This window comes from Ailuropoda melanoleuca, chromosome 7 (genome assembly GCF_002007445.2).
Source record: "Ailuropoda melanoleuca isolate Jingjing chromosome 7, ASM200744v2, whole genome shotgun sequence".
Lineage (NCBI taxonomy): Eukaryota > Metazoa > Chordata > Mammalia > Carnivora > Ursidae > Ailuropoda > Ailuropoda melanoleuca.
Genome location: NC_048224.1, coordinates 107637718 through 107664873, shown reverse-complemented (window position 1 = coordinate 107664873; position 27156 = coordinate 107637718). Strand labels below are relative to the sequence as shown.

Genomic DNA, 27156 nt, shown 5'->3' with positions numbered 1-27156 from the left:
GTGCTTTGGAATAAATAGCTTATTTGGTACCATGCGATTCCTGCTCACTAGTAAGAGCGGCCATTCAGTAGCCTGGCTAATAACCTTAACAAGTCTTGCCACAAAGGCATATCACCCAACAAAAAATAAGCTGCACCAATTAGATTCTTGTTTTTGGAAAATACACAGAGAACTAGGTTATAAGAGAGTACATGTGGGAAGGAAGCATGTCTCAAGACAAGGGGCCAAGAGCAAGTTAATGAGGAAGTGGAAACTATGAGTAAGCAGAAACTGGGAGAGAAACAAAGAGAAGCTGGTGTACCACCAGAGGAAAAGATCCCAGGACACAGCTGCGGAAATCCGGAAATCCGTATAGCTGCCTTGTTTCCTGGCTGGTCAATCTAGGCTTCCTGTTTTCTCTCTCCTGTCAGCTCAGTCTCCATTACCCCCACATGGATCCTTACAGTAATGATCCCTTATTCCATCTAAATTGTAACTCCCTTGTCATTTTTTTGAAAAAGGATGTTGAACCATGTAATCACCAAGCAATCTCTCATATCACATTGATCTTGAGCGGCATTATCTGAATATATAATGAAGCAGCTTAGATCAGAAGCTCCCATACTTGACCGATTATTATAATCATCTTGGAAGTTTTAAAAAACAAAGATTCTGGGGACTCACTAAATCAGAATATCGTAAAGAAAATCTGTCGGGTTTTGAGTCTCTGTTCAGATGGTAAAAAACCATGTTTCTTCTGGGAAATTAAAGCAAGGATGGGAAACCATGTTCAAGTGTAATATTTAATAATGTTACTATTTTGATTCTATTGCCTTTTTATTTTTATTCTTATTTGTTAAAATATCATTTTCAGTATTTGCTCTTTTAATCCAAATTTTTCTAATTTTTTGTTTTTTGAATGATTTCTGTACACATACATTTCTACCTAAAAATGCATTTCAGTTTATATTAATATGATTGGTTTTGTCCTTTATGAAGAACCTCTTAGAGAAAAATATACTAATTAGAAATAAGAGGGGGAAGGAGATATTTTGCATGTCTTTTTATCCTTAGGTAAATTAAAAAATTATACAGAATGTCCCTCTGATTCCCCTACAACAAGTCCTGAAGATTGGAGGAGGTAAATGCTAGATTAAGGCTCATTTCTGGGCAAGTCCAATATGTTAACTAAAACCCAACTATCAGTTGTAAGGTAGGTAATACATACATTCAGAAAAGGAATTAATATAGATTTCTCAAGGCCTCTTAATAAAACTGAAAATTAGTTTAAACCAATATGAATAAGAGTAAGAAACTTAAGTAAAATATATTTATGAAAATCAGAGATATTAAAATTCTAAGTCAATTTTGGTTGTACTTACAAAGAGTGTTGGTTTGGGTATAAATATATTGTCTTCATGTTCTCTAGGCACATTTAAAGTCTTTGATTTATGATTCTCTGTCATATTTTTTGCATCTGTTTTAGTAAGAAGAAACTGGTCCTCAGAATGCTTACTACGCATATTGGTGACAATCTGTTTCATTGCTGCCAATTCCTGTTGATACACGAAAAAACAGAAGATAATGGCAAGTACGATTTTGGCAAGCAGACTAAAAATGATTGATGTTAAGACATTTATTTTTATTCTTGAAGTCGAAGAAACATTTGAAGCAATCACTCTATGAATGGGGAAAGCTGTGAAACTAACAAAATGTCAATGTACAGTGATGCACATAATTATCGATTCATGTCATTAGTATTTTTAGGATGGTAAGTGGTAAATATATCATGCCATGCTCTAATGGGTCCCTGATTTTTTCTGCACATTGGAATCACCTGTGGCACTTCAAAAACTACTGATGTCTGTGTCCCACCCACAGAGATTGTGAGTAATAGGGCTGGGAGATGGCCTTGGCTTTGGAATTTTCTAAAGATCTCGAAGTGATTCCAGCGGACAAACCTGGGAACCACTGGCGGAGCTACTTTCTGCCGAAGCTTTTCTAGTCCTGTTGCTTGAGTACATTTAGGCACTTTTTTCTCTTCTACCCCTTCAATTATTCAATTTCTTTTTGAAATCTTGTAAGAAGATGGTAGGGAAAAAGAGTCCAAAACTTTTTTTCTTGCCCACTAATCACCAGTTCAAACCTTAAGTTTAATACAATTTCAGCATTTCTTTAATCATGGCATTCCCTATTCTTTTATGAATGAAAACTGGAGTTGGCTTTAGCAGTTGCTGTTGAACTAAGAATTAATTATGCTGAACTTGTTAAAGAGCTCAGATCACAATTTTCAGTCATTCCCTCTTCTAAGTCTACTTTGTCTTTTATTTCTCCCCACAGTCAAACCTTTCCCATCTCACACTAATTAGTGGATATTTATGATTAATTACTAAATTCATTCAATCAAATACAAACATAGGGAGAGAGGACACACTAAACTCTCCTTTACCTTATTATCTGTAGACTAGTGGTAGGCTAATGTTGGAAGTCATTTTTTCCTATGATTTTATTTCCTTTTCATGCCAAGACACCAAAGTTATGGTGACAGAGAGATGTTCTGCTCCCTTCTACTAATCTGTTTATAGACATCAGCTCTGGGTCAGAGCAAGTTCCTACAGGCCTTTTTTTTTTTTTTTTTTTTTTNTTTTTCCTGGCTGTCATTAGTTCTATTTAGAAACATCTAGCTTGAGTGGGTATTTTAAAACAGAGCTGTTGAGTTCAAGCCACCAAGCATTAATAAATCTTAAGGCCAACAGAGGAGCTGGAAGAAATGGTGCCAGAATCCCTTTTCTCCTTTCTGAAGTCCTGGGGTTGTCCTGGAGGATGCACATGAGAATGCGCACACCTTCAGACACCGCCTATCTGGTATTTGAGCCTTCTGAGGAATCTTTTTGCTTTCAAGATTATGTGATTTCATTTATATGCTCTCTGTAGTGAAGTACATGATCACTGATTTGATGTGAAACATGTCAGGTATTACAGGAGATTTTAGCTTCTGTTCTACTTACCATTGTAAGTAGAAGGGAAAGGGGAGGTGATGGTCTCCGGCCTATCCAAAGAAAACTTTGGATCTGAAAGAACCTATGTTTACTTGCCAGAACTTTTATATCTTGGCATGAAGATAAAATAATAGGAAAAAATAACCTTTAAAACAATCTACTACTAATCTACAGATTAATAATATTTGCTGGGGNGGTAAAGGGGATCATATTTGCTGGGGAAGGGGACAGGTGGGGCAATGATGATGATGAGGAGGGAGAACAGGAAGGAGTTTCAGGTACACTAGGCAGAGGGCTTGGGCTCCTAAGAGCCCGGGAGGAGGCCGTCATTTTGTTGCTATTTGCCTTCCTTTTGCTGCTGGTAGAGGAGCAGTTATAGGAAACAGATCATTCCTGAGGCTGGTCAGGAGACAGAAGGGAAATTCATAGGTCTCTGCTTCACACAGACTAGGATCACCTCGATTCAGGGTGTTGTCACAGTCTACGTTCATTCTTCTGGCTGCATTAGACAATGTTAGCATGGTTTCTGAAATGCAGGTAAAGAATACGGTACAAGCAACACAGTTCTATAAAATTCCTATTAAAAAATACAGCTACAGGGGCGCCTGGGTGGCACAGCGGTTGAGCGTCTGCCTTCGGCTCGGGGCGTGATCCCGGCGTTCCGGGATCGAGCCCCACATCAGGCTCCTCTGCTGGGAGCCTGCTTCTTCCTCTCCCACTCCCCCTGCTTGTGTCCCCTCTCTCGCTGGCTGTCTCTATCTCTGTCAAATAAATAAATAAATAAATAAATCTTTAAAAAAAATACAGCTACAATGGATACCAAAAGAATGTGTAGAAAAATTTCGTTCAGTTTTATTATGTTTGGTCACATAAATGATCTATCCCTTTTATATCAATGGTATATTTGGGGAAAGAAAATTCCACTTTAACATCAAATAGTATCCACAATACGTACTGAATACACAGAAAGCCAAGCACATGTACTGGAAATATTTTAGCATTAGGTTAGAAGTAAAAACACATCTATTCCTGACTCTGTTATTCACTATGTAAACTTAGGCAATCTACTCTGGTTCAATGGGCTTCAGTTTCCTAATTGATAAAATGTATGCTTGTGTTACCTTTTTGGATATTTGCCAGTCTCGTAAGTGAATATATTTATTTTGCATTTCTTCTATTGTGAAGTTGAGCAGCTTTTCATATATTTAAGGGTATTTGATATTTTTGTCCCATTTTTCTCCTGGGTGGTCATTTTCTTACACATTTCAGGGAGCCCTTTATATGTTAGAGATTTTAGCCCTTTGTAATATGAGTGGCAGTCCCTCCCTCCCATTTATCTTTTATCTATGTTTATGCTTTTTTTTTTTTTTTTTTTTGCTATGGCGAANTTTTTTTGGCTATGCCGAACTTTCTGATTCTGATATAGCTGAATACGTCAATCTCTCATTTTACAGCCTTCTCTGTGTTTTCTTCTTCCGTTTTCCTCAAGTTACTTTCATGCTTTTCTTTTCCTTTTCAAACGTTTAGACCTCTGATCTGTTTGAAGTTTATTCTGGCTTATGGTGAAGGGTGTGGATTCGACATCTTGCCCCCATAGCTGTTCTGTGATAACATTATGTACTCACCCATTTCAGATGCTTATCTTTATCATACACTAAACTTCCCTAAGTAGATGATTTATTCCTGGACTTTTAAACTCTATTCCAATAGCTGTCAGTTCACGCACCCATGTCACACTGTCATAATGTTTAATGATTTGGATATGTTTTTGGCTCTATTCTTAGAGACGGGGGTGGACGTATGTCAAATTAAAAGAAAAACTTAGAAAAACTGACTTTTATGATACTGAGTCTTCCTATCCATGACAATATTTTAATAGATCTTTCACCTACATTTTTGGCATAAACTGTCATGCCCTTATTGGTATTATTATTACCAATAAATGGTTGTAGTTATGTGATCTCAACTCTCAGATTGACAAAGCAAAAATAAATAAACCAATATAACATACACGAGCTAGAAAATTTACTTGTCACTACAAAACAGAATTCTTTGGTAAGATGAAGTCACCTTGAGATCTTCTGGTTTGTTCTTGATCTGGTTTGGTTCTCACCCTGTTCTTGTCTGGCTCCTGGTTCCATCTCCTATATAAGATTCTGCTTTTATTGTTTGGACTTGACTTTTGCATTTCATTTCCCTAGCTTCTGATTCTGCTTTTCTCTTAACTGTCCTTTTCTGATTGGTTAGTAGGGTTATTTGTACTAGTGTTTAATGACTTATAAATACTGTTCACTGCAGAGCAGAGAGTGTGATTAGATGCACAACCTCTGATGTTCAAAGGAGAATGTTTCAAGTATCACGTTCAATTGAATTCTTTTTCTTACATTGCTTCTTGCTCAAAATCATGCCATTTACTTGGGTTCCTATTTGTACTCTTCCTTTTTTTTTTTTTTTTAAAAGATTTTATTTATTTATTTGACACAGAGACAGCCAGTAAGACAGCCAGTGAGAGAGAGGCAAGCAGGGGGAGTGGGAGAGGAAGAAGCAGGCTCCTAGCAGAGGAGCCCTATGCAGGGCTCGATCTCAGAACGCCAGGATCACGCCCTGAGGCAAAGGCAGATGCTTAACGACTGAGCCACCCAGGTGCCCCCCTATTTGTACTCTTTCCTATAGAGATTTCCCTCCTCCTTAGAGTTCCTGCCTTTTATTTTTTCTCATTGATGGAAACAATATATCCCTCTTCCCATATTACCTAAGATTATCTAGCTTCTTAATCATGCTATTTATTAGCTGGGTTCAATTTTGTAGATTGCTTTTAAGACTGATGCACAGTTATTATTCTGAAATTTCTTTTTATTCCTTTATTTCTTTATTATTTATCTTGGCAAGCTCCATTATTTCTGGGAGGGTATTGTGGAAGAAAGTATTGTGTTTTCCTTTAGGACTCTGATGGTATTACTTCGTTGTTTCCTAAAGTCAAATTTCTGAGAACGATGAGGCCAAGCTGATTCTTATTTCTTTGTAGATATTTTCTCTTTTCCTATGAACTTCTACATTGTTTAGGTTTTCTCTGCTAGTTTCCATCTTTTTACAAGTTTTAGGAGAGTTCGTTGGCTTTTCCTCACATCCTTTTCCTGGCATTTTTACTTACTGATGATAATTTCATGATCTTTATTTTAGCAATTTTTGAAAATAATATATCACCAATGTTTTTTTGTTCACTGTTTCTTATTTTATGGAAATAGTACTTTATCAAATCTTTCTGAAAAAAAGAATTATAATACCTTGTTAAGTTCTTTTCTGCTATGGAATTTTGTTTTTGTTTTCTTTGGAGAATGGGGTCAGTTTCTCTGTTTATTTTGATTTTTTCCCTTTTGTGCTAATTATTAATTTTCTTCCAATTTCTGACAGTCTTTGGTGTGTGTTCAAAATTCTGAACAAAGAACCAGATTAAAAGTTTTCTTTCTGTTTTTCATTTCATTCAAGTGAACGAAACAACTGAGTACTCTCTCTGAATATTTGGATAAGGAAATCTTTTTAGTAGGCTTCACTCTAGGGTCCTCATGCAGAAAGCAGGCTCTCTTCTTCAAAATGACAAAATGTAGAGTGCCCTGATCTGGAGCCCTTTATTTGGCTGTTTTAGTCTATTCTTGGCAAATGCCCCATTAATTTCTCAAAATATTTTTTAAAATCCCCATTTTTAAAAATTATACAAGCATTACTTGTTCATTAGAAAATTCAAATACTGTAAAAGTGACATGCCCCAATCCTCTTTCCCTTTAACCACTAGTTTTTTAAATACTATTCTACATACATAGTCTGATTTATAATAACAGTCATTAATTCTGACACTTATATGCCGATTTTCAAAAGCTAATAGTATATATGTTATAATCCAGTATGTCAAATACATAAAAAAATTACAGTAACTTCAAGAATGAATGAACCATTCATTAAAATTAACAACTCTTGAATTGCATCTGGTTATACAATTGAGACTTAGGATAAAACTGAAATAAAATGAAACAATAAAAGCCACATTGCGCTAAAATAATTACTATTCAAAATGGAAGAATTAAGGGCAAGGACATTCTTATGAAACTTCCAGATGATGATGATGATGATGATGATGATGATGATGATGATGATAAGGACGAAGAGGAGGAGGAGGAAGAAGAGGATGACTGTTACTGCATAAATAATCTCTATAAAAGAAATAAACTGCTCTCTTGAATCCAAAACCACATATCTTGGCCATTTAATATAAACTATTTGCATAGAGTGGTGGTATATTAAAACAGCTCAACTACGGAGCAGCTGCTTACAGGACTGCATAGCTGATGCCAATAAATTGCTGAAAGTTGTGAACTCTGCAAAGATGTTGGCAAGGGGACACATAGATGGCATTTCTTGATGAAAATAGCTCTGACGAGTATAATGCAAAGTATGTGTTCCACTGGAGGTCAAATGTGTTTTTACATAGGAGTAACAACGTATCACGGCTAACAAGTCAGATAATTCAGTGCATCTTTCCTACTTGAGGTAAACACAAGGTAAAAACCAACCTTGTTTTAAACCAAGTATATGCATATTTTGGATATTTAAACTTCATCTGAAAGGGTTTTTAAAAAACATTTTATTACAGAAACTTTCCAACATACCAAGATTATATGAAGCTCTCAGTTCTATGGCCCAGCTGTAACAATGATCAACATTTTGCCAATATTGTTTTTTAAAACTGTTTTAGTGAGATGTAATTCACAACCATACAGTCACCCACTTCAACTGTATAATTCAATGGCTTTTAGTATATTCGTGGATATGTGCACATTACCATTGTCAATTTTAAAACTTTATTACCTCAAAAAGAAACCTGGATTCCTTTAGGAATTACTCCTCGATCCCACCTTCCTCTCAACTTCCCAGCTCTAAGCAACCACGAATCTACTTTCTGTCTCCATAGATTTCCCTGTTCTAGACATCTCATATGAATGGAATCATAATATATGTAGTCTTTTGTTACTGGCTTCTTTCACTTAGCATAATGTTTTCAAGGTTCATCTATGTTATAACATATATCAGTACCTCATTTCTTTTTATGGCCAAATAATACTCTACTGTATGGCTATACCATATTTTGTTTATCCATTCATCAGCTGATGGACATTTGGGTTGTTTCCACTTCTCAGCTGTTGTGAATAATGCTTCTATAAACATTCATGCACAAGTTTTTGGGTGGATATGTTTCATTTCTACCGGGTCTATACCTAGGAGTAGATTGCTGGGTCATATGGTCACTCTATGTGTAGTTGTTCGAGGAACTGTCAGACTGTTCTGTCAACAGTGTTTTATCTATTTTCTTACCAGTTTTTCTGAAATATTTCAAAGCAGATTTTAGACTTTCAGATCATTTCACTTACAAACACTTTAATAGAAATTTTTAATACCTAATTTTCGAGGAAGTTAAGTATAACTTGAATGTCAATGCCATTACACTCTAAACAATGGACAAAGCAGATTTTATATGGCAGAACTGTGAGAGAATAGTATCAGTATCTACAACTGCAAACTCCTATCTTCCAGTTCCTCCCTCAGTCTTCCCATCTAAATACTTATCCCGTTTGTAGGCTAACCTTTCCCCTGGGTTGTCCCTTTGCCTCAAGGGGAGAATATAAAGTTTTTAGGTGTGGAGAGAGGAAGAGTGAGGACAAGAGCTAACAGTCACTGAGTATCTACTATGTGCTAGGCTTTGTGCTATGTATTTTATATAATAACCTCTTTCAGGGGTGCCTGGGTGGTGCAGTCGTTGGGTGTCTGACTCTTGGTTTCAGGGTCATGAGATTAAGCCCCATGTTGGAGTCCACTGTTCAAGACTGTCTCTCCCTCTGCCACTCCCCACTCCTGCCCCGGCACTCTCTCTCTCAAATAAATAAATCTTAAAAAAAATAATTTAATCCTCTTCCAAATACCAAGAGGTAAATATTATTTCAATTTTGAAGATGAAGAAACAAGCTTAGAAGGTTTTAAGAAATTCAGCCAAGTCCATTTCACTAATAAGTGAAACCAGTTTTCAAATGAAGGTCTTCCTGGGTTCAAAGCTGTCATTATTTATAAAATAGTGCATCTATCTTCTATCAAAGGCTTTGAAACACACACACAATTTCAGGTTTGGAAGGGATCTTCAAGTTATTTAACCTGGCCTCTATACAAAACAAAACAAAACAACAGCAATAACAACAAAAAAACAAAGCAAAACAAAACAAATAAAACGTGTCTCCTTATAATTTCTACTGTTAGGTTTTAATTCTAGCCTTTGGAGACATGTATAACAAGTCTATTACTGCCTCTTTCACATGCTTACTTTGAATGTCTTACAGCTCTCTAAAACATTTCTTCTGTAAACACCCCCAGTTCATTCATCCCTTTTATGACTAAAAAGAATTCTTGAATTCTTTTATCATCCTGATTGCTTTCCTCAGATTATCTTCTAGTATTGGAAAGTTTTGCACCTAGAACAGAAAAAAGAAAGAAGTCTTGGCCAGAGCAGAGCAGAATAAGGCCTAGCTACTCCTTACTCTAATGCATTTAAGATGACATTCACATTTTTGGAACCATACCTTATCTATGCCTGAAAGCTCAGCGAGAGCTCAAGTATATACATGAATGAGAGACAACTGTGCTGTCATAGCCTAAGGGACATAACTAAGCACCTGGTACATTCTTTCCTGAACTTGGATATAATCTTAAGGTCATGCTCAACAGTGATCCAGGTAGAGGAAGCTAGTATTAACACAATAAGGTAGGCCCCTGGGTCGAAATCACTGCTGTGGTTGACAGAACAGAAGTACAGGCCCTTTGATTCTGTTCTGCTTGGCGTGTCATGTCCTTTACGTCCATACACTGGACAGTGTATCTTGGACTTCTGACTGCTCTGCTTCCAGTACTCATGCTCTCTTGGTGCTCCGCTCTCCCTCTGTTCACAGTATTCGTCTAGTTGCTGTCTAGTTTCTGGCCTTTACTATCTCAGTATAATCCGATAGGTTTTGATGCATATTAGCTGATTCCCATGAATGACATCAGACTCGCAACACTGTGCTCTACTTCGAGGACTGGTTTCCAGAGTGCTGCTCACTCCAGTGCCGTATTTCCAGCCTTCTCGCAGTGTTAGCTCCCTGACACGTCATCAGTGACTTCAGTTTCTATCAAAATACTGCCAATATGGTACCTGACAGGATTATGATCATAATTACCTCATATTGTTAACAATCTCTCCTGGCTACCACACATTTCCAGAGGCTTATTTTATAGCTTTGCAGTTTTGTGTGTCTCCTCATGTTCTAGAATTGTTTGGTTTGTTATAAACCACTACAATTCTAAAAGAATCATAAAAACACAGGGAGAGAAATGATAGCAAGAGGTCTTTACTTGTTCCTTACTGATTAAAAAAATAAGGGTAAGAGAAATGTACTTACTATGTAAAAGAAAATATGCCAAACTTCTAAAATACAGTGGGAAAAAATACATATTTCATTCTATAATACAAATTCAAAAAACTAGATAATAACAGGCCTATATGATACCTAAGAGATGTGAAAATGTGATGTGAAAAAAGTTAAAAGGGCATATGTATACAGATAAAATATTTTTATGATGAGATATTATATTGCTTCACATAAGAGTTTTACTTGCAAGGTACAACAAAGATATTTGTAATTTTAAAGATGTTGATGAAAAAGATTAAAGAAGCCAAAATACTTATGAAATTCAAAATAATTTAACCTAGTTCTACTAAGTTCTGTACAAGTCCACATATACACAGAGGTCCACAGAGTACAACCTAAGAGAAATTCATGTGTCTTTTATGCAACTCAAAATCGAGGAGAATTAACATTCCACGGGATGGACAACTGAGATTTAGCTGCTCCTTCTGTGGAATGGGTATGAGACCATCATAGGTTTCTGTGAGGCTTGAAAAAATGAGTATTAAAAAATTCCAAAGTCATATATAAATATTAAACATTCTTCACTGAAAATTCTAGAAGGCACAAGCATGGAGGAAAATTTAAAACTTTTCTTTTCTTTGATTCCTTAGTTCCTAGATATACTTGGTTGAAAGCAATCTGTAACTGATTTGTAAGTATGTTAGCATAACATAATTGATCTGAAAAATGTTTTGAACATTTTGGAAGAAAGAAGCTATAAAAACTCAAGATATATTATTATTACTGATATATAATGGCTTGGTTCTGGCATACTTTTATTTATTTAAAAAATTTTTTAAAAAAGATTTTATTTATTTGAGAGAAAGAGAGAGAGCACAAGCGTGGGGGCGGGGTGTGGGGGGAGAGAGGCAGAGGGAAAGGAAGAGGCAGACTCCTGCTGAGCAGGGAGGCCAACACGGGCTGGGATCATGACCTGAGCCAAAAGCAGATGCTTAACCCACTGCGCCACCCGGGTACCCCTGGTCCTGGCGTAGTTTTAAAGTATATGTAAATTCGACATTAGCAATGAGTTATTTTTTACAATATTTTACTCCCTGAATTTCCTTGGACCTGAATTCACATACCCTTATATGGAAAAAAATAAGCATTCTAAAACTTTCTAAAGAAAATATGACTTCCCTTCTATGTGTATCATTACAATAATTGTCTTTCTTTAAAATACTCACTTAAGGGGCGCCTGGGTGGCACAGTCGGTTAAGCACCCAACTCTTGGTTTTGGCTCAGGTCACGATTTCAGGGTTGTGATCTTAGGGCCCCAATCCCAGGGTCATGAGATCGAGGCCTGTGTTGGGCTCATGCTCAGAGCAGAGTCTCCTTGGTCTTCTCTCTCCCTCTGCCCTCTGCAACGCCCCCCCTGCCCTGGCACCAACCACACGAGCGGGCACTTTCCTGCTCAAATAAGTAAATAAATCTTAAAAAAAAAATTCACTTAAACTCACTAAATCAAAACAAATTTTAACTGGAAGAGCATCACTAAGATGAGAAACGTATGAATCTGAGAAATAATTACATCTTCATCTAAAGAAAAATTAACTTATGTGTTCAGTATTTTTTAGTCATGCTGATGTAAAATTTAACTACATAGGTATATAAGAAAAACATGTAAAAGGTTTCCTTGAGAAAATGTCAAAATAGTTAAGTATGAACCAAAAGGAATGACACACATATAGAAATATGTAATTTGTTTGAACCCTTTATGAAGTGGATTGCCTAAGGGGCACTTGTGGTGCTGAAATGTCCCTGAAACTTTCCGAGAAATCACAAAGAACATACGAGTTAGAATCCGGGAATATAAACATACCATAAAAGAATGATAATTATACTGTGACTTCACTTTTAGGAAACCTGGCTAACTGCAGGTTTGTTTTCTTTTTGTTAAGTGATACACACTGCAGTTAAGAGGTAAGTATTCTGGGCTAATGGAAGTCCAACATTCAGGCAAGAATGGGGCTTTGCATATTCTAGGAACCTTAGTAAGGAGTCGTTAGTTAATTCTGGTTACATACTAACTGCAATGCCCCGTAGACCCTGAAAGATATTATTGGTAGAAGCACCAAATAAAAGGACAGAAGAATCTCAGGTCTTAGAAATAGATCTCTCCCACAAATATGTATCATTTTTGGGAGGCTTGATACCCACAGAGGGTGCTTGTGGGTACAGGTACCATGTCCAGGGTTTTACGAGTAGCTTTATTCTAGACAAACTTTACAGATATGACTTCCTAATGGCTACTTTTAGATAATTCTCTGAAACTGTTCTTGGGTACAGGAGAGCTTCTTCAGTTAAAATGGTATCAGTTGTCAGAGTGTATTTTCCTATCTGAGGGAAGGGGATGAGGATAATATATTAAATGTTGGTTTCTAACTATTTGACTATTGTATTTGACAGTTTCAAGTGCAATTACAATTGAAGACTGTAAAGGACCATAACAAATGTTCATCTGAATACTTATTACATGCTAAATATTGTGCTAAAGGCTAATATATTAGGAAAAATGAGGCACTTTATATGCATAATTATAATATACAGTGATGTGAACATTAATAGAAATATTTTTTTAATTATTAGAAAGAAGAAAAAAGGGATAAATTTTTCTTTGTCGAACTTTGAGAGAACTTCAAAGAATACATAACATTTGAATTGACTCTTGACACCGAATGAAAAGAGAAAAAGGAACCATGTTCATTGAGTTATATGCCTGTTACACGCTGGGAATGTTACTACAGTATTTAATTCTCATATAGTCCTGCAAGGTTGACATTACCTTTACACAAGAAGAAATGGAGTGTAGAGGGGTTAATAATTACTGTCACAAGAATCCACAGCTTTTAAGTAGCAGAGCTGTGATAGGAACTCATCTTGTCTGACTTCGGCTTTTTCCATAGTATTTTAAAATGTAGGTGACATAAAGAATATAAAGGTAATTCCAACCTTACAATTTAAGAAGAGACCTGCACACGTATATACGCATATATACTAGAAGGCAGAATGTAATTCTGGACCAATCCAGCTGTCCATCTTCTCCATGTTTATACCCAGCATGCTGAATGCTACTCGAGAAAAATTGTGCAGAATGGTACTACTATAAACACATGGTGCTTCAACTTGGCAATTATTTTCATAATACATATTGCTCATTTACTGTGTAGCTATTTCAAAATTCAATCTTCCTCAAAATTCTGAAGCTAGCAAATCTCCTGCCATTAGAGCACAGTCACTAGATGGGAACTGCCTAAATTCTTACCACCAAACCTATAAACTTACTTTTATCTTTACATAATCTTCATTTCTATGTTAAAATGGAAAAGGTGCTCCTCCTCTCTAAAGTTAAATCCCATCACTTGTGCTCTGGATCTCCTCTTTCCCCAACATTTTGCTCAATTGATTATCTTCTCTTTTTTGTACCTACAATGTCTCTATCTGGTTCCTTCCCATCACCATTTAAACTGGATACTCTCTAGCTGTGGGAGGTAAAAGCCCTTGACCTCATACCCCTGCCCCCCATCATCCTATATTCTCTGATTTAAATACCTTTAGGGTTGTCTACCCTACCACCATTTTTCAACTTCTGCTCATTCATCAATTCACTGCAGTCTGCTTTATGGCTCCACTGAAATGGATGTACCATCTTGTTAAATTCAGTCGAAGCTTTCTTTTTTTTATCTTTGACTTGGCCCCTTGATAGCCCATTGTCACTGGTCAGATTCTACTCTTTTTCTGATGTTCCTGACATTTTTCTGGTTACCCTGCCTTCTAATTTGTGTAAACACTTTTTCTTCTGCCCACCCCTTAAGTGTTGGTACTCTTCAAGATTCTAGCCTAGGCCTTTTTCTGCTCTCATTCTATGTAGTTCATTCACCAGTTCACTTAATCCCTTCCATATAAAGCACCATCTTTACTGAATATATCCACTTAGATATTTTCTTGAGCTTTTCTTTTCCAAATCTATTTCCCCCATGTACTCTGTGGCACCACCATAAACCCAGGATACAAGCCAAAACCCTGGGCATCAATTCTCATACCTCCTCTCTTCAAAATTCCCTGGATCTAATCACCAAGCCCCATGATTTTGCTTTCTTTCTTTCTTGTTTTCTTTCTTTGAGAATGAGAGAGAGAGAGAGAGAGAGCACGTGCCTGACAAAGAGAGAGCCTGCACAGATGCAGAGGAAGAAGCAGGCTCCCCACTGAGCAGAAAGCCTGATGTGGGGCTCGATCCCAGGACCCTAAGATCATGACCTGAACTGAAGGTAGATGCTTAACTGAATGAGCCACTTAGGAGCCCCTGATTCTGCTTTCTAAAAATTAGTCCATTCTTGTTGGATACCATCATCACCAGTCTGCTTCAAGACACCACCATAACTCACTGAAATAATGGAACAGCTTCCTAATCGGGGCTCTAACTGCTACCCTTAATACAGCTACAAAAGAAATCACAAAAGGGTTTTTACATCAGCTTCTTAAAATTATGCACAGTATTCTAGTAGACATTTGGCTGATTAAAGATGCTTTTCCTACTCTTGAAAACTTATATTCTGAGGGCACATGATGAAATATATACACAGAAAAGCAGAATGACAATTTCCAAATCAGCAAATCTTATTTCAAAAAGTAAAGATAAGTGGATAAAAAGGAATGAAAAATGAAAGCCACTTAAGACTCCTGAGAGGTACACTCAACAAGAAAGAAGACATTCTAAGGATTTACATTTCTTATACTCAAAACTGAATATTGAACTTAAAGCCCTGCTACTATTCTCCAAGAATGAGATCCTATCAGTTGCTCTTTGCCTTTACCTCCTTTTTACCTCATTACTTAAGATTTATATTATTTTATATTTTTATACCTAAGAGGTCTTAGCATAAGTGAAAACATTTAAGGGTAAAAATGATTACAACCCGCTTAAAGGAAACTGAAAAAGTTATGTGGAGGCATCAAAAGTGAAAGAGGAAAAAAGAGATTATAACACCTGGATAAGATATTCAGCTCTGAGTTTTTTGGCAACTAAGACAAAAAGGAAACACATTAAATTACATAGTTTTCACTTTCTGACAAAAAGAAAGAATATAACTTCATCTACAGAGGCAAAAACTTTCCTGGAACTAATGGAAGCAATAATTCATCGTGGGATGGGATTTTTGTCTAAATGGGACTGAGAAAAAGATCATAAACTTTTGTTTCAGAAAAAAAAAAGTATTGCTTTTGGTTTTGACAGTAAGTATGTAATCATGGTTGAGTTCCTTAACTCTTATCAGCCTCAGTTTCATCTGTAAAAGTAGGGACAATGAGATTTAACTCTGTGATATTTAACTTAGCTACTTTTAAAGTGAATAATTTTGATCTAACACTAATATAGAAAATAAAATCCTTTATGGCCCTGCCCCAATGTCCTAGAATTGTGAACCTAGAATTATCTCATCTGTTTTCTTTTTTTCATTTAACACATACTTGATAACTATGTAAATGAGTGGATGATCTCATTTCATATTACATGACCACCTAAAGCCTTCAGGAACTAAATGACACTGCTTAAAAAGTTAGAGCTAGAGGTGTCCAGTGCAAAAAAGACAATGAAAAATTTAAAATGTGCATTTGATCACATGTGGATTTAAATTCAGAAAATTTAGCTGATTAAAGCAGTGACTCATATTAGACAATTTTCCCAGGGTCCTGCCCAGTGTGGGGCAAGCTCTCACGTGCACTGTGCATGACTCTGAGAATGGGCATCTCCTACATTTTGTGCCCTAGGTGCTTTGCTTGCCTCATCTTAGTCTCAGCCCTGATTTTCACTTACAAAAAATTATATTTATCAGAGGTATTTCTTATCCAACTGTAATTTATTGACTATTTTAAGCACTTGACTCTCAGAGCCAATAAAATGAATAAATCAGTCCAGCACACTCTGTTTCTTTCTTTCTTTTTCTTTTTTTTTGAAGATTTTAATTTATTTGAGAGAGAGAGAGAGAAAGAGAGAGCACGAGCAGGGGGAGGGGCAGAGAAAGAGGGAGCAGACTCCCTTTTGAGTGCAGAGCCCAAAGCAGGGCTCAGTCCCAGAACCCTGAGAACATGACCTGAGCCAAAGTCAGATGCTTAACGGACAGAGCCACTCAGGCACCCTGACTCTCTGTTTCATCAGGTAAATACTGAAGTGAATAGTCAAGCATTGCTCTGCGTCACCTACCATTCTTGTTCCGTATAAGCAGTTTACGCTTGCTTCTGTATTTGCACGCTCTATACAAGTTGGCATTAAACTGTTTCTTGGAAAACATGAAAAATTTGTATCATTGTTTTATTAAACTTTAATTTCTTTAGATGTATGGCATTAAGAAAAATCTCAATGTTGGATTATTAAAATATAATTGTCAAAATGAAGATACTATCAAATGCATGAATATTAACTGATAATTAGATATGCATCCATGCAATTTCCTTGATGCCATGCTGTAGTTTCATCTTGCTAGTACTTAATTTCTATGTTTAAACATATTTCCTTCTAAACTCACATAATTCTCAACCCACTAAGTAGAACTTTAGTTTTTATTTGGACTCGTGAATAATGTGATTCCAAGCATCATGTACAAAATATATAAAGTTGCTCATATATTTTTTAGAGTCTAGCATAATCTTCTAAAAACAAATGAGAATTGCCCTTCCAAAAAATACTTGTTATGCAGCTTTATGAAAAAAACTTGGTATGCTTGAATGGACATCTGCAGTTACTATTTCTTTCTTTCTTTCCTTTTTTTTTTCTTTTTGAGAGTGCACGTGAGTGTGCACGCAAGTGGAGGCGGTGGGGGGGGAAGGGGGAGGAGAGGCAGAGGGAGAGAGGGAATCTTAAGTAGGCTCCACACTCAGCATGGAGCCCGAGGCAGGGCTCGATCTGATGACCCTGAGATCATGACCTGAGTAGAAATCATTAGTCAGACTCTTAACTGACTGAGCCACCCAGGTGCCTCTGTAGTTACTATTTCTTATTCAATTTTTAAAATATTTGTTAAAATCCACATAGTGAATGAAGCAGGCTCCCACAGTGAAGAAACAATTATTTGAGGGCAGGATCTTAGGACACACGTGGTAGCAGATAAGGCCTCAAAGTCAGAGAAAAAGAATAAATATCTTCAGAGAAACTCTTCCTGATCTATATAACCTATTGTTAGATCTAGTTATCTATGCAAAGGTCATCTCTGAAATCTAGTCCAGGGACACCTTCTTATCGCTTTTGCCCCTCATATAAAATACACCATTTCTAAGACAGAGACAACCCTGCAACTCTTGACACCACTTCTAGGATATGTGCCTTTGAACTGCTTCCAGTAATATTCCCCATTTCATCTCTCTCAATAAGATCCTTCCAATAATTTCTTCCCAAATACCTGATATATCTTTCCCAGACTAGGAAACAATGTCTTCAGCACACACATAAACCAATGATCTGTTTTGAGCATTTCTTTCTCTGTTAGGATAACAAAATGGTAAAAACATGGCCAAGACAAGGCACTGATAGTTGAGTGGAAAAATGCACTGGATTAAAAGACTAGGCTCCACAATACCAACTGCTGGCGAGGATGCAGGGCAAATGGAACACTCATTCATTGCTGATGGGAATGCAAAAGGTACAGTCACTTTGGAAAATAGTCTGGCAGTTTCTTATAAAGTGAAACATACACTCTCCATAGGACCCAGAAATCCTGCTCCTGGGGTTAATTTACCAAGAGAAATGGAAACTTACATTTATACCAAAACACATATATAATCATTTATAGCAGCTCTATTATTTATAGAGGCCCCCAAATGGAAACAACTCAAATGTCCATCAACTGGTGAATGGATTAACAAACTCTGGTACATCCATACAACAGAATATTCCTCAGCAACAAAAAGGAATAAATGACTAATATTTGCAACAACATGGGTGAATCTTTTTTATGGTAAGTGAAAAAGGAGTCTGAAAAGATTGGTAATTTCATTTATACAACATTCTGGGAAAAAGTAATGTTTTGTTGGAAAAGGCAAAACTGTAGGGATAGAAAACAGATCAGTGGTTGCTAGGACTGGAGGTGGGGAAAAGGGTCAATATAAAAGGGGCATGAAGAAAAATTTTCTGAAGTGATGAAACTATATATTGACTATGGTGATGGTTACAAACTGGGTGTGTAGGTCAAAAATCATAGAAATGTATGCTGAACAGGGCATGAATTTTACTGTAGGTATATTGTATTTCAATAAGTCTGCCTCAAAAAAGAAGAAAAATGGGGTTTTCTCTTAGTTACTAAGTGGCTTTACACAAGCCACTTGAAACTCATTTCTCTTTTTATAAAATGAAGAATTTTATATTAGCTCTAAAAGATTTTTGAGAGGAACAACAACAAAAAATGCTTTATGGACTCTAGGTATACAAAGAGTATACGGGCGATACAATGATGAATAAGACAGAAATACGCTAAAGAAATTTACTGTCTAGTGAGATAAAGAGGCAAAACAAATCATTTTTAAATAATGTGGAAATTCAATGGCCAGAGACTGAACAAGGTGATAAGGGGTCAACAAGAAGGGGCATTCCAGGAATAAGAATTAACCCAAAAAGTAAAGTATAAATTAAGTCATAAAGAATAATAAAGTGTATCACACATTCAATATAAAGGACCAGATCACAGTGAGATGCAAGCATGAGAAGTCATTAATGCACAAAGACAAGTGGGATCCAGTAATCTTAATGCAACATGGACACTGAAAAAGCTTCAAATAAAATTATGACAAAATGGAAAAAGTACCTCACGATGATTTAGAAGTTGCTCTAAATCTAATGCCATTTGATTCTTCATCTGTAGTAAAGCTGACTTTTCTTTATTTAAATTGCTGGAAAAAAAACCCCACCAAAATGTAAAAAGTCATCATGTTGGTAAAATTTAACTAATAAAGAGTAAATAGCAAAAGGCTAAAGACAAATCTGACAAATCTCTTTGAATTAAAAAGAAATTAAATTTATAGTCCATAACGATATCAGACCAGGCACTGTAATGTTTGATTTAACCAATAGCTAACTATTTTCTAAGACGACTTTTTCTTTTAGTAATCATTCGACAGTGCCAATGAGGTGTACTGAGAATCCTTTCCTGCCTAGTAGGGGCACAGAAATTAGTGTTTTCAAGATGACTATGAACTCCTGAAGTGTAAAAAAGATGAAGGGATTCATATAAAATATAAAAAGTATGTTTGGGCAAAATATTAAAACTCAAGACACAGGGAGTCAAATTAAAACATTTATCCTTAAAACTAAAAGTAGCATTTTATAATTTACCACGTACTAAATTACCAGGTATATAAAATTAAGTTAGATAAATGAATCAGATATTCAGTCTGTGATAAACTTCGGAAAACAATTTTTGCCTCCAAATTCTTAATTCAATCTTTAATTTCTAAGTCTGCATTGTGAATTTGCCTTTGACAGGACCTATTTTCTGACAGGAAAGGGTGAGAAGCCTAAATAGAAGAACATTAAGATTTTAAGAGATAAATATTTGAGGCCTTTTTTGTATTGTCTGAATTTTATTATTCATCATATAAAAATTAATTAGAACCATTAAATGAAATACTCTTTGAAGCCACAGGAATGAATCTACTCAGCACCACATCAAGAATTAAGAAAAGCAACAATCGATTAAAACAACATAATTCCATAAATATCAAAACAAAATCTGTGAAGGTAAAATTAGTGAGGACTGTTTTGCTGCATAGGTAAGATGCTGTAAATTATCCTTTAAGAAAATGGAAAGCCACCAATTTTTAAAATATCAGGCAGAAGTTTTTTTAATATTCAAGGAATAGTAGTAGGTATTCTGAAAGAACTGGTAACTCCAAGGACTTAAGAGGAAAAAAAATCACATTCTCCTTTTTCCTAGTAACTGAACTTCCCAAGGAAGCACCATAGTTTGTCCTCTGAGAGAAAGACAAGATGCAATTCTGACTCTGTTTCCAACTGTGCCACTGACTCAGGTGTGGAGTATAAAGCACCCCACACACCACCCTACCAAGCCATGGTAAGTCTGTAAAAGTGGAAAACAATACTCATGTATGTCAAAGGGATATATGAATTACCTAATGAATGATGAAATAAAGAGTTGAACATATAAAACACAACATAAATGCCATATGGTATTACTAATTTAGATGAAGAACAGGTATCACAGAAAAATAGTAATTAAATGCCATACAGGTTAGCAGCTCAGCAGAAAAACAGATTGACTTTCAGAATTAAGCATCAGAGAGCCTACTGAGCCTTGGAGTTGAAAAGAACTCAATGATATAAAGTAACTGAGTGTCAGATTCTGCCAGAGTCCTCCAAAGCATGGTAAAGATCAAAAGTTTCTGTAACTGTAGAATTTGAATCTATCGTTAGCTAGAATCACCTTGAAGATGAAATATTTTTTAAAATTAAAATAAACATCCAGTAACACAGGAATAGGATTTTTCGAGGAACAGAAATGTGTTAATGTTCATATGCATGTATACATGTGAATGTTCACATACATGTTACGTACACATACTATGTAAACATACAACACTCACAGGCAGTACACACACACACACACACACACACACACTCTCAAATACCAACAGGCCCTTAAATGAAATGTATGCAATAGGAATGGAATGTTGATGTAATAAAGGATTTTGACTGGATAATTCGTTAGAAATGCTTTATATGTAGTGTTTAATTTTTTCCAGAATAAAGGAAATATTCCATATTTAAATAGCAAAAATAACTGTATAATATAGAACAAAAGGTGGGTGGATAAACTGGTTCGCAGAGCAACTCTGTTCTATCTGCAAGATGTGGGTTTATCACAAACAGTACAGACTCCTCAGCCTTCTCTATAATATGCTCTTAAGCCACAAGGGAGACCACCTTCAACACGTGGGTCTCTAAAGCTGCATATGATGATTATTATACTCTGTGTTCTTCCAGTGTATGTAATTACTCAACCGAAGTTTAGTCTCCATAAGACACATTTCATAACAGTGGAAATTTACCTTTAAAAATACAAAGCTTCCATGCGTGACTCATAAAGCAACTACAAAACAAATCTCCTTATAAGCACATCTATCGTGAAGGGTATATTACACCCATAACTGTTCAATTCACGGTTAATTATTACTCAGAAATTCATGTTTATGGCTCTGTGTCACCTGCTATATGAAAACATACTCCTGATATACTGTTCTCTAACTTCCTGGATCAATATACCCTGGCTTAGCCTCACAAGGCTAAGTAGTCTTTTCTTCTTAAACTACTAGTTAAGAATAAACTGAGAAATGACAATGCGGAAAAGAAATTTATGCTAATTATTCTCTTTCCGTGCTTCCTTCACTTCTGGGCCATAGATCAAACTAAATAACTCACACTGTCTCTTGTGACTTGGTAGAGGAGAGTTTAACAGTACTACTTTTAGAATGGATTATTACTGTAATGATAGGGGAATTTAAAGTAGTTAATAGTGATATCTCAAATGCCAGCTTTTAATGTGTTTATAATGATTTCATTTTGGTACATATTTACTCTAACCTTTCTAGACACTGAATATAAATAACTAAATTTGCAAGTTGGGGTTTGGTATAGTGGTATTGTTTTATTTTCTAAGAAAATGATAACATTATTCAGTTCCTTAAAGAGCTCTTATTGTGTAAGCTAGAGACATATTTTAAAAAGTAATCATGTAACTGAAACCATAAAACTCCTAAAATAAAACATAGGCAATAAACTCTTGGACATTGGTCTTAGCGATTATTTTTTTGGATCTGTCTCCTTAGCTAAGGGCAGCAAAACCAGCATAAATAATTGGACTATATCAAATTAAAAGCTTTGAAATAGCAAAGGAAACCATCAACAAAACAAAAAGGAAACCTATAGATAGATGAATGGATAAAGAAGATGTAGTGTGTACACACACACACACACACACACACACACACACAGAGGAATATTAGTCTGCTATAAAAAAGAATAAAATCTTTGCCATTTGCAATAACATGGATGGAACTAGACGGTATTATACTAAATGAAATAAGACAGAGAAGGACACATACTGCAGGATTTCACTTACATGTGGAATCTACAAAACAAAACAAATGAACAAACAAAACAAAACAGAAAGACTCATAAATACAGAGAACTGGTGGTAGCCAGAGGGGAGGGGGCAGGCGTTTGGACAAAATAGGTGAAGGGGATTAAGTGATACCAACCTCCAGCTATAAAATAAATAAGTCATGGGGATGAAAAGTACAGACAATAATACAGTAATAAGTTTGTATGGTGACAGATGGTAACCACACTGTGGTGAGCATTTCGTAACGTATATAAATGTTTAATCCCTATGTTGTACACCTAAAATTAATAAAATATGGCATGTCAACTATACTTCAATTTAAAAAGTAATCAATTCATGTAAATATTCCTTATAATTAAAATCAACACCTAGCAAAAAGGAATAGGCCTTTTAAAGGCATAATCACTTAGTAATTGTTTTGAATGGGTCATTTGATGTTTAAATTTCAAATTAATGAAGGACAAAAGGAAGTAATATTTCTGAGTTTCTCCCATGTGCCAGAAGCTTTATATATGTTATTTCATTTAATTTTCACATCTAACCCTTGATATTCACACCAATATCTGTATTTTACAGGCACATTTACCATGACAAAAGAAACCAGGCTGTTACGTATTCAAAGCCCAGGATAATTCCTCTACATTTGAAATGTCATTGGCTCCGATTAAGAGTGATGGTAGACAGACTGCTGGATTTTACTTGTCCACTGGGCTGTTTTTTATGGTATTTCATTCATGTCATGAGGGTACATTTAACAGCATCTCAAAGGCCATAATTAAACTACTGAAAGCACCTTAATTTTTCACGCTAGAAGGTAGTGGCTTCAATTAAGGACAAGGTTTCATATCCTGTGAAATACTAGTTCAGAATCTATTAAAATATTTATACAGTAAATTTATGAAGCATAGACAGCTTTAAAGGACTCAGATTTTAGCACAAAAATATTTTTATAGTTAATTTCATAATTGACATAGTTTTTATGATGACTGCTGCTGTTATTAAGGGAATCCTAATTTTTGTCAAAAGTCAAAATATTATGAGAAATGTTATTTCTCACTTTTAAAATAATTTTCAACATAAAAATTTGTTTCCTGTAAGATAAATACTAATAATAGCAAACATTTATACAGCATTCATAATGTGTAGGCACAATGCTATATATATTGCAAAGATTATATCATTTAATCCTCAGAATAACTATATGAATTAGGTACTGCGAGTACTAGAGTACCACTCTCATTTCACAGATGAGAAAACTGGCTGTACTGTCCAATAACATAGCCATTAAGTGGCCACAGGCGGCAATTAAAATTAAAATTAATTTAATTAAAATTAAAAATTAAGTTCTTCATATGGGTAGTGGCTACCATACTGGACAGTGCAAATATGGAGTATTTTTACCACTGGACAATGGAGGCTTAAAGAGTTTAACTGACTGGTTCCAACTCAAAACTAAGTACTGAGCTAGATTTAGACCCATGCAACCTATCCATAGAGCCTGTACTCCCTTTTAAGATCTATTTTTTAAAAATAACTTTATTTGGAATATTTCAAAAGGAGAAAGAAAATATAACAAATCCACAAGTATCTGTCACCTAGCTTCAACAGTTATCATTCATTAATGCTCCACTTTCAACCACTCTTCTATACTTTTTTTTTTTTACTTCTCTTCCTTAATTATATCAGTTAATGAAAAATTATCCCTTATTCAGAATAGAACATAGGGAGGCAGTATAACATAATGGTTAAGAGTACAGAATTAGAAAGCAGACAGACCTGGATTCAAATTTTGACCCTACCACAAAACTGTATGTTCTTAGATAACAAGTTAATTAATTTCTCTAGGGCTGCACTTGTTCATCTTAATAGTTTCCTCCTGTAGCTATTATTTTTCTTTATATTAAATATTTTCAGCTCTTAATTCTTAGTAAAAGAAATATTCAAATAAATTTATTTGAAGGTAACTGTGAAAGGTAATTTTTCCACAGGCCGTTATGTTCCTGCTCCAAGACTAAAAAGGTAAAAGGAGATTCTATACAAAATTTCAAATATAATATAGGAAGAAACATATAATATAGGAAGAAAAGTTCTATTTAGGGTTCTCCCTTCAATTTCCTTAAGATAAACCAAATGCCCAGTGAGTGATAAAACAATTTCTATGGCCCCCAATAGCTATTTACAGAAGAACTGCTTAATTGGTTCACTGAATTATTTTAATTAATAATTTCTTAATTTGTTTTATTATTAAATAAATTTAATTAATGTGGGTTATATATATTTTAAGTATAATTTTTAACTTTAAAATTAATCCAGAAATAAATTTAATATTGACATTTTAAAACATAAATGTGATTTAAAATTATTTTATCATATTATCTGAAATTAAAGATCAGGAGTAAAGTTTTGAACCAATTATTTTGGTGGGGTAGAAACAAGAGAAAGTAATTATTCTGACTCATCAAAAAGAACACCCACCCATACTTTAGAGTTAACTACCACTAGTTGTATACTTTTGGCTATATACTTTAGGAAATCTGAATTTAATAACTATATTCTCCTTATTGTTTTCCAATTCCTTAATTTAACAATTTCTATTTGATCTAATTCTCTGCTTCTACATTTATGAATTGGTTAATAATTTATTTAAATTATTCTTAACAATCTTAAAATCCAATAATAACTAAGCCAACTAATCAACCATCCATGAGTTAAAACATCTTTCTGTACAACATCATTCTTTTACTTCAACTTTAAAAGACTAAAATGATTATATAGATGAAAAGGTAAAGAATTTGAATGATTATTAAATGGAGCAAGTCTTTTGGGTAAGGTGTCACGTAAGAAAACAATTTCAATCTAAGAAAGTGAAAGGGATTTATTTACATTTAGGTAATTCATGGGTTACTTCATGTAGAGACTCAGGAAGAAAGCCTAAAAAATTGCTTGGCAAAGTCAACAGAATCTAAGCAAATGTGGATATTTTATCTGTTTAAAAAGTCATTTTTTTGGGGGGGGGGTGGCTGGGTGGCCTAGTTGGTTAGGTATCCAACTCTTGGTTTTGGCTCAGATCATGATCTTGGGGTTCCCGTTCAATGTGGAGTCTGCTTGAGACTCTTTTCTCTCTCTCTGCTCTTCCCCCCCACTTGCTCTCTCCCTCTCTAAAATAAATAAATAAATCGTAAAAAAAAATAAAAATCAATATCTCTGTAGAAAGGGCCCAGGAATTTATACTTCTTACAAAGTTCCCTAAATGATTTTGATATATTTTGCTCTGTACCTCCCCCCACCTAACGCTCTCTCTCTCTAAAATAAATCTTAAAAAAAAAGTCATTTTGAGGGTGCCTGGGTGGCTCACTAGATTAAGTGTCTGACTCTTAAACTCAGCTCCCGTCTTGATCTCAGGGTTGTGAGTTTAAGCCCCGCGTTAGTCTCCATATTGGTGTGGAACTTACTTTAAAAAAAGTCATTTTGACTCACAAATGGCATCTGGTTATATTCTTCTTCTCCTTTTAGTCAAGCCCCAACCAATTAAAGAATTCTAGGGAAACAAGGACAGAATAGCTGCTTATGTCCTAGGTTGGTGGAGTGCTTTGTTAATAAGCATAGCATTGTTATTTCCAGGCTAAGACTTCTGATCAAAAGGTGGAATGTGAACACCTAATGTGATGTGACCTAGTTTCTCTAAGATAAATACATTTAAGACCATGTTCACTATTTAAATTTTTTCTTCACAATTTACAAACTTAATTCATGAATAGCAGTATTATGGTATACTTAATTATTCAAATGAAATATTTATAGATAATTTACCTGACATCTTTCTCAAGTTGTGTAATACACTCCTTCAGCGAATCAATCTTAGAATCCCTCTGACGCACTGATTCAATGAGGTATCTGTAAGGTTGCTGAGCCTGGTTTAACAGAGAATTGGCCCTGTTAAGCTAAAGAAAAATAGGATTCATGAATATCTAAAAAATTTTACAAGAAACTAAGGTTATTCAAAATGCTGTAGCACAGACAGAGGACACCAAAACTCCCTTACATGAATTACTCAGAAAAGTTTTTCCTATGTAACTTGGAAGGTTTTAAAAATTATTAATCAATATAACTATTCTTTATAATAATACATAAATAGAACAATTTTAAATAAAATATGAATTGTTGCCAATTTTAGGGATGGGCCACCTAAATGTTTTGCCATTTATTGATTTGAAAAGAAATATAACAGAAAATTTATCTTCTTTAAATAAATATCCTTTAGCTAAAATAAAAATCTTTTATTTGAGCTTTATTTCTATTCAAAATAACATAATGATACTATGATTTAGCATTTTTCTCATGTCTTCATATTTCCTTCCATCTTTATTTGTAAAACTGATGAATTGTAGCTAAATCATTACGTACAATAAAGTTTTAAAAAATTACAGTTAAAATATAATATAAAATTTACCATTTTAACCATTTTACAGTGTATAACTCAGTGGCATTAAGTACATTCACAATGTTGTGTAACCATCACCAGTATCTTTTTCTGGAATATTTTTATCAATCCCAATGGAAGCATCCATTAAGCAA

The 27156-nt window shown here is 35.0% G+C and overlaps 1 protein-coding gene across 5 annotated transcripts in view; it reads right to left on the bottom strand.

Annotated features, from left to right (window-relative positions):
- PIBF1 (progesterone immunomodulatory binding factor 1) overlaps window positions 1-27156 on the bottom strand; it is a 204286-nt gene that overhangs the window by 8235 nt on the left and 168895 nt on the right. Inside the window, exons 15-17 of one of the 5 annotated variants that reach the window (XM_034665284.1) lie at window positions 26392-26492; window positions 19249-19333; window positions 1362-1535 (exon numbers count right to left, since the gene is read on the bottom strand). In XM_034665284.1, coding sequence (XP_034521175.1) covers window positions 1362-1535; window positions 19249-19333; window positions 26392-26492 — 360 coding nt within the window. Of the gene's footprint in view, window positions 1-1361; window positions 1536-19248; window positions 19334-26391; window positions 26523-27156 lie in introns of those variants that run through there. The other 4 variants (XM_002914373.4, XM_034665285.1, XM_011218605.3 and 1 more) reach the window with 4 other exon arrangements.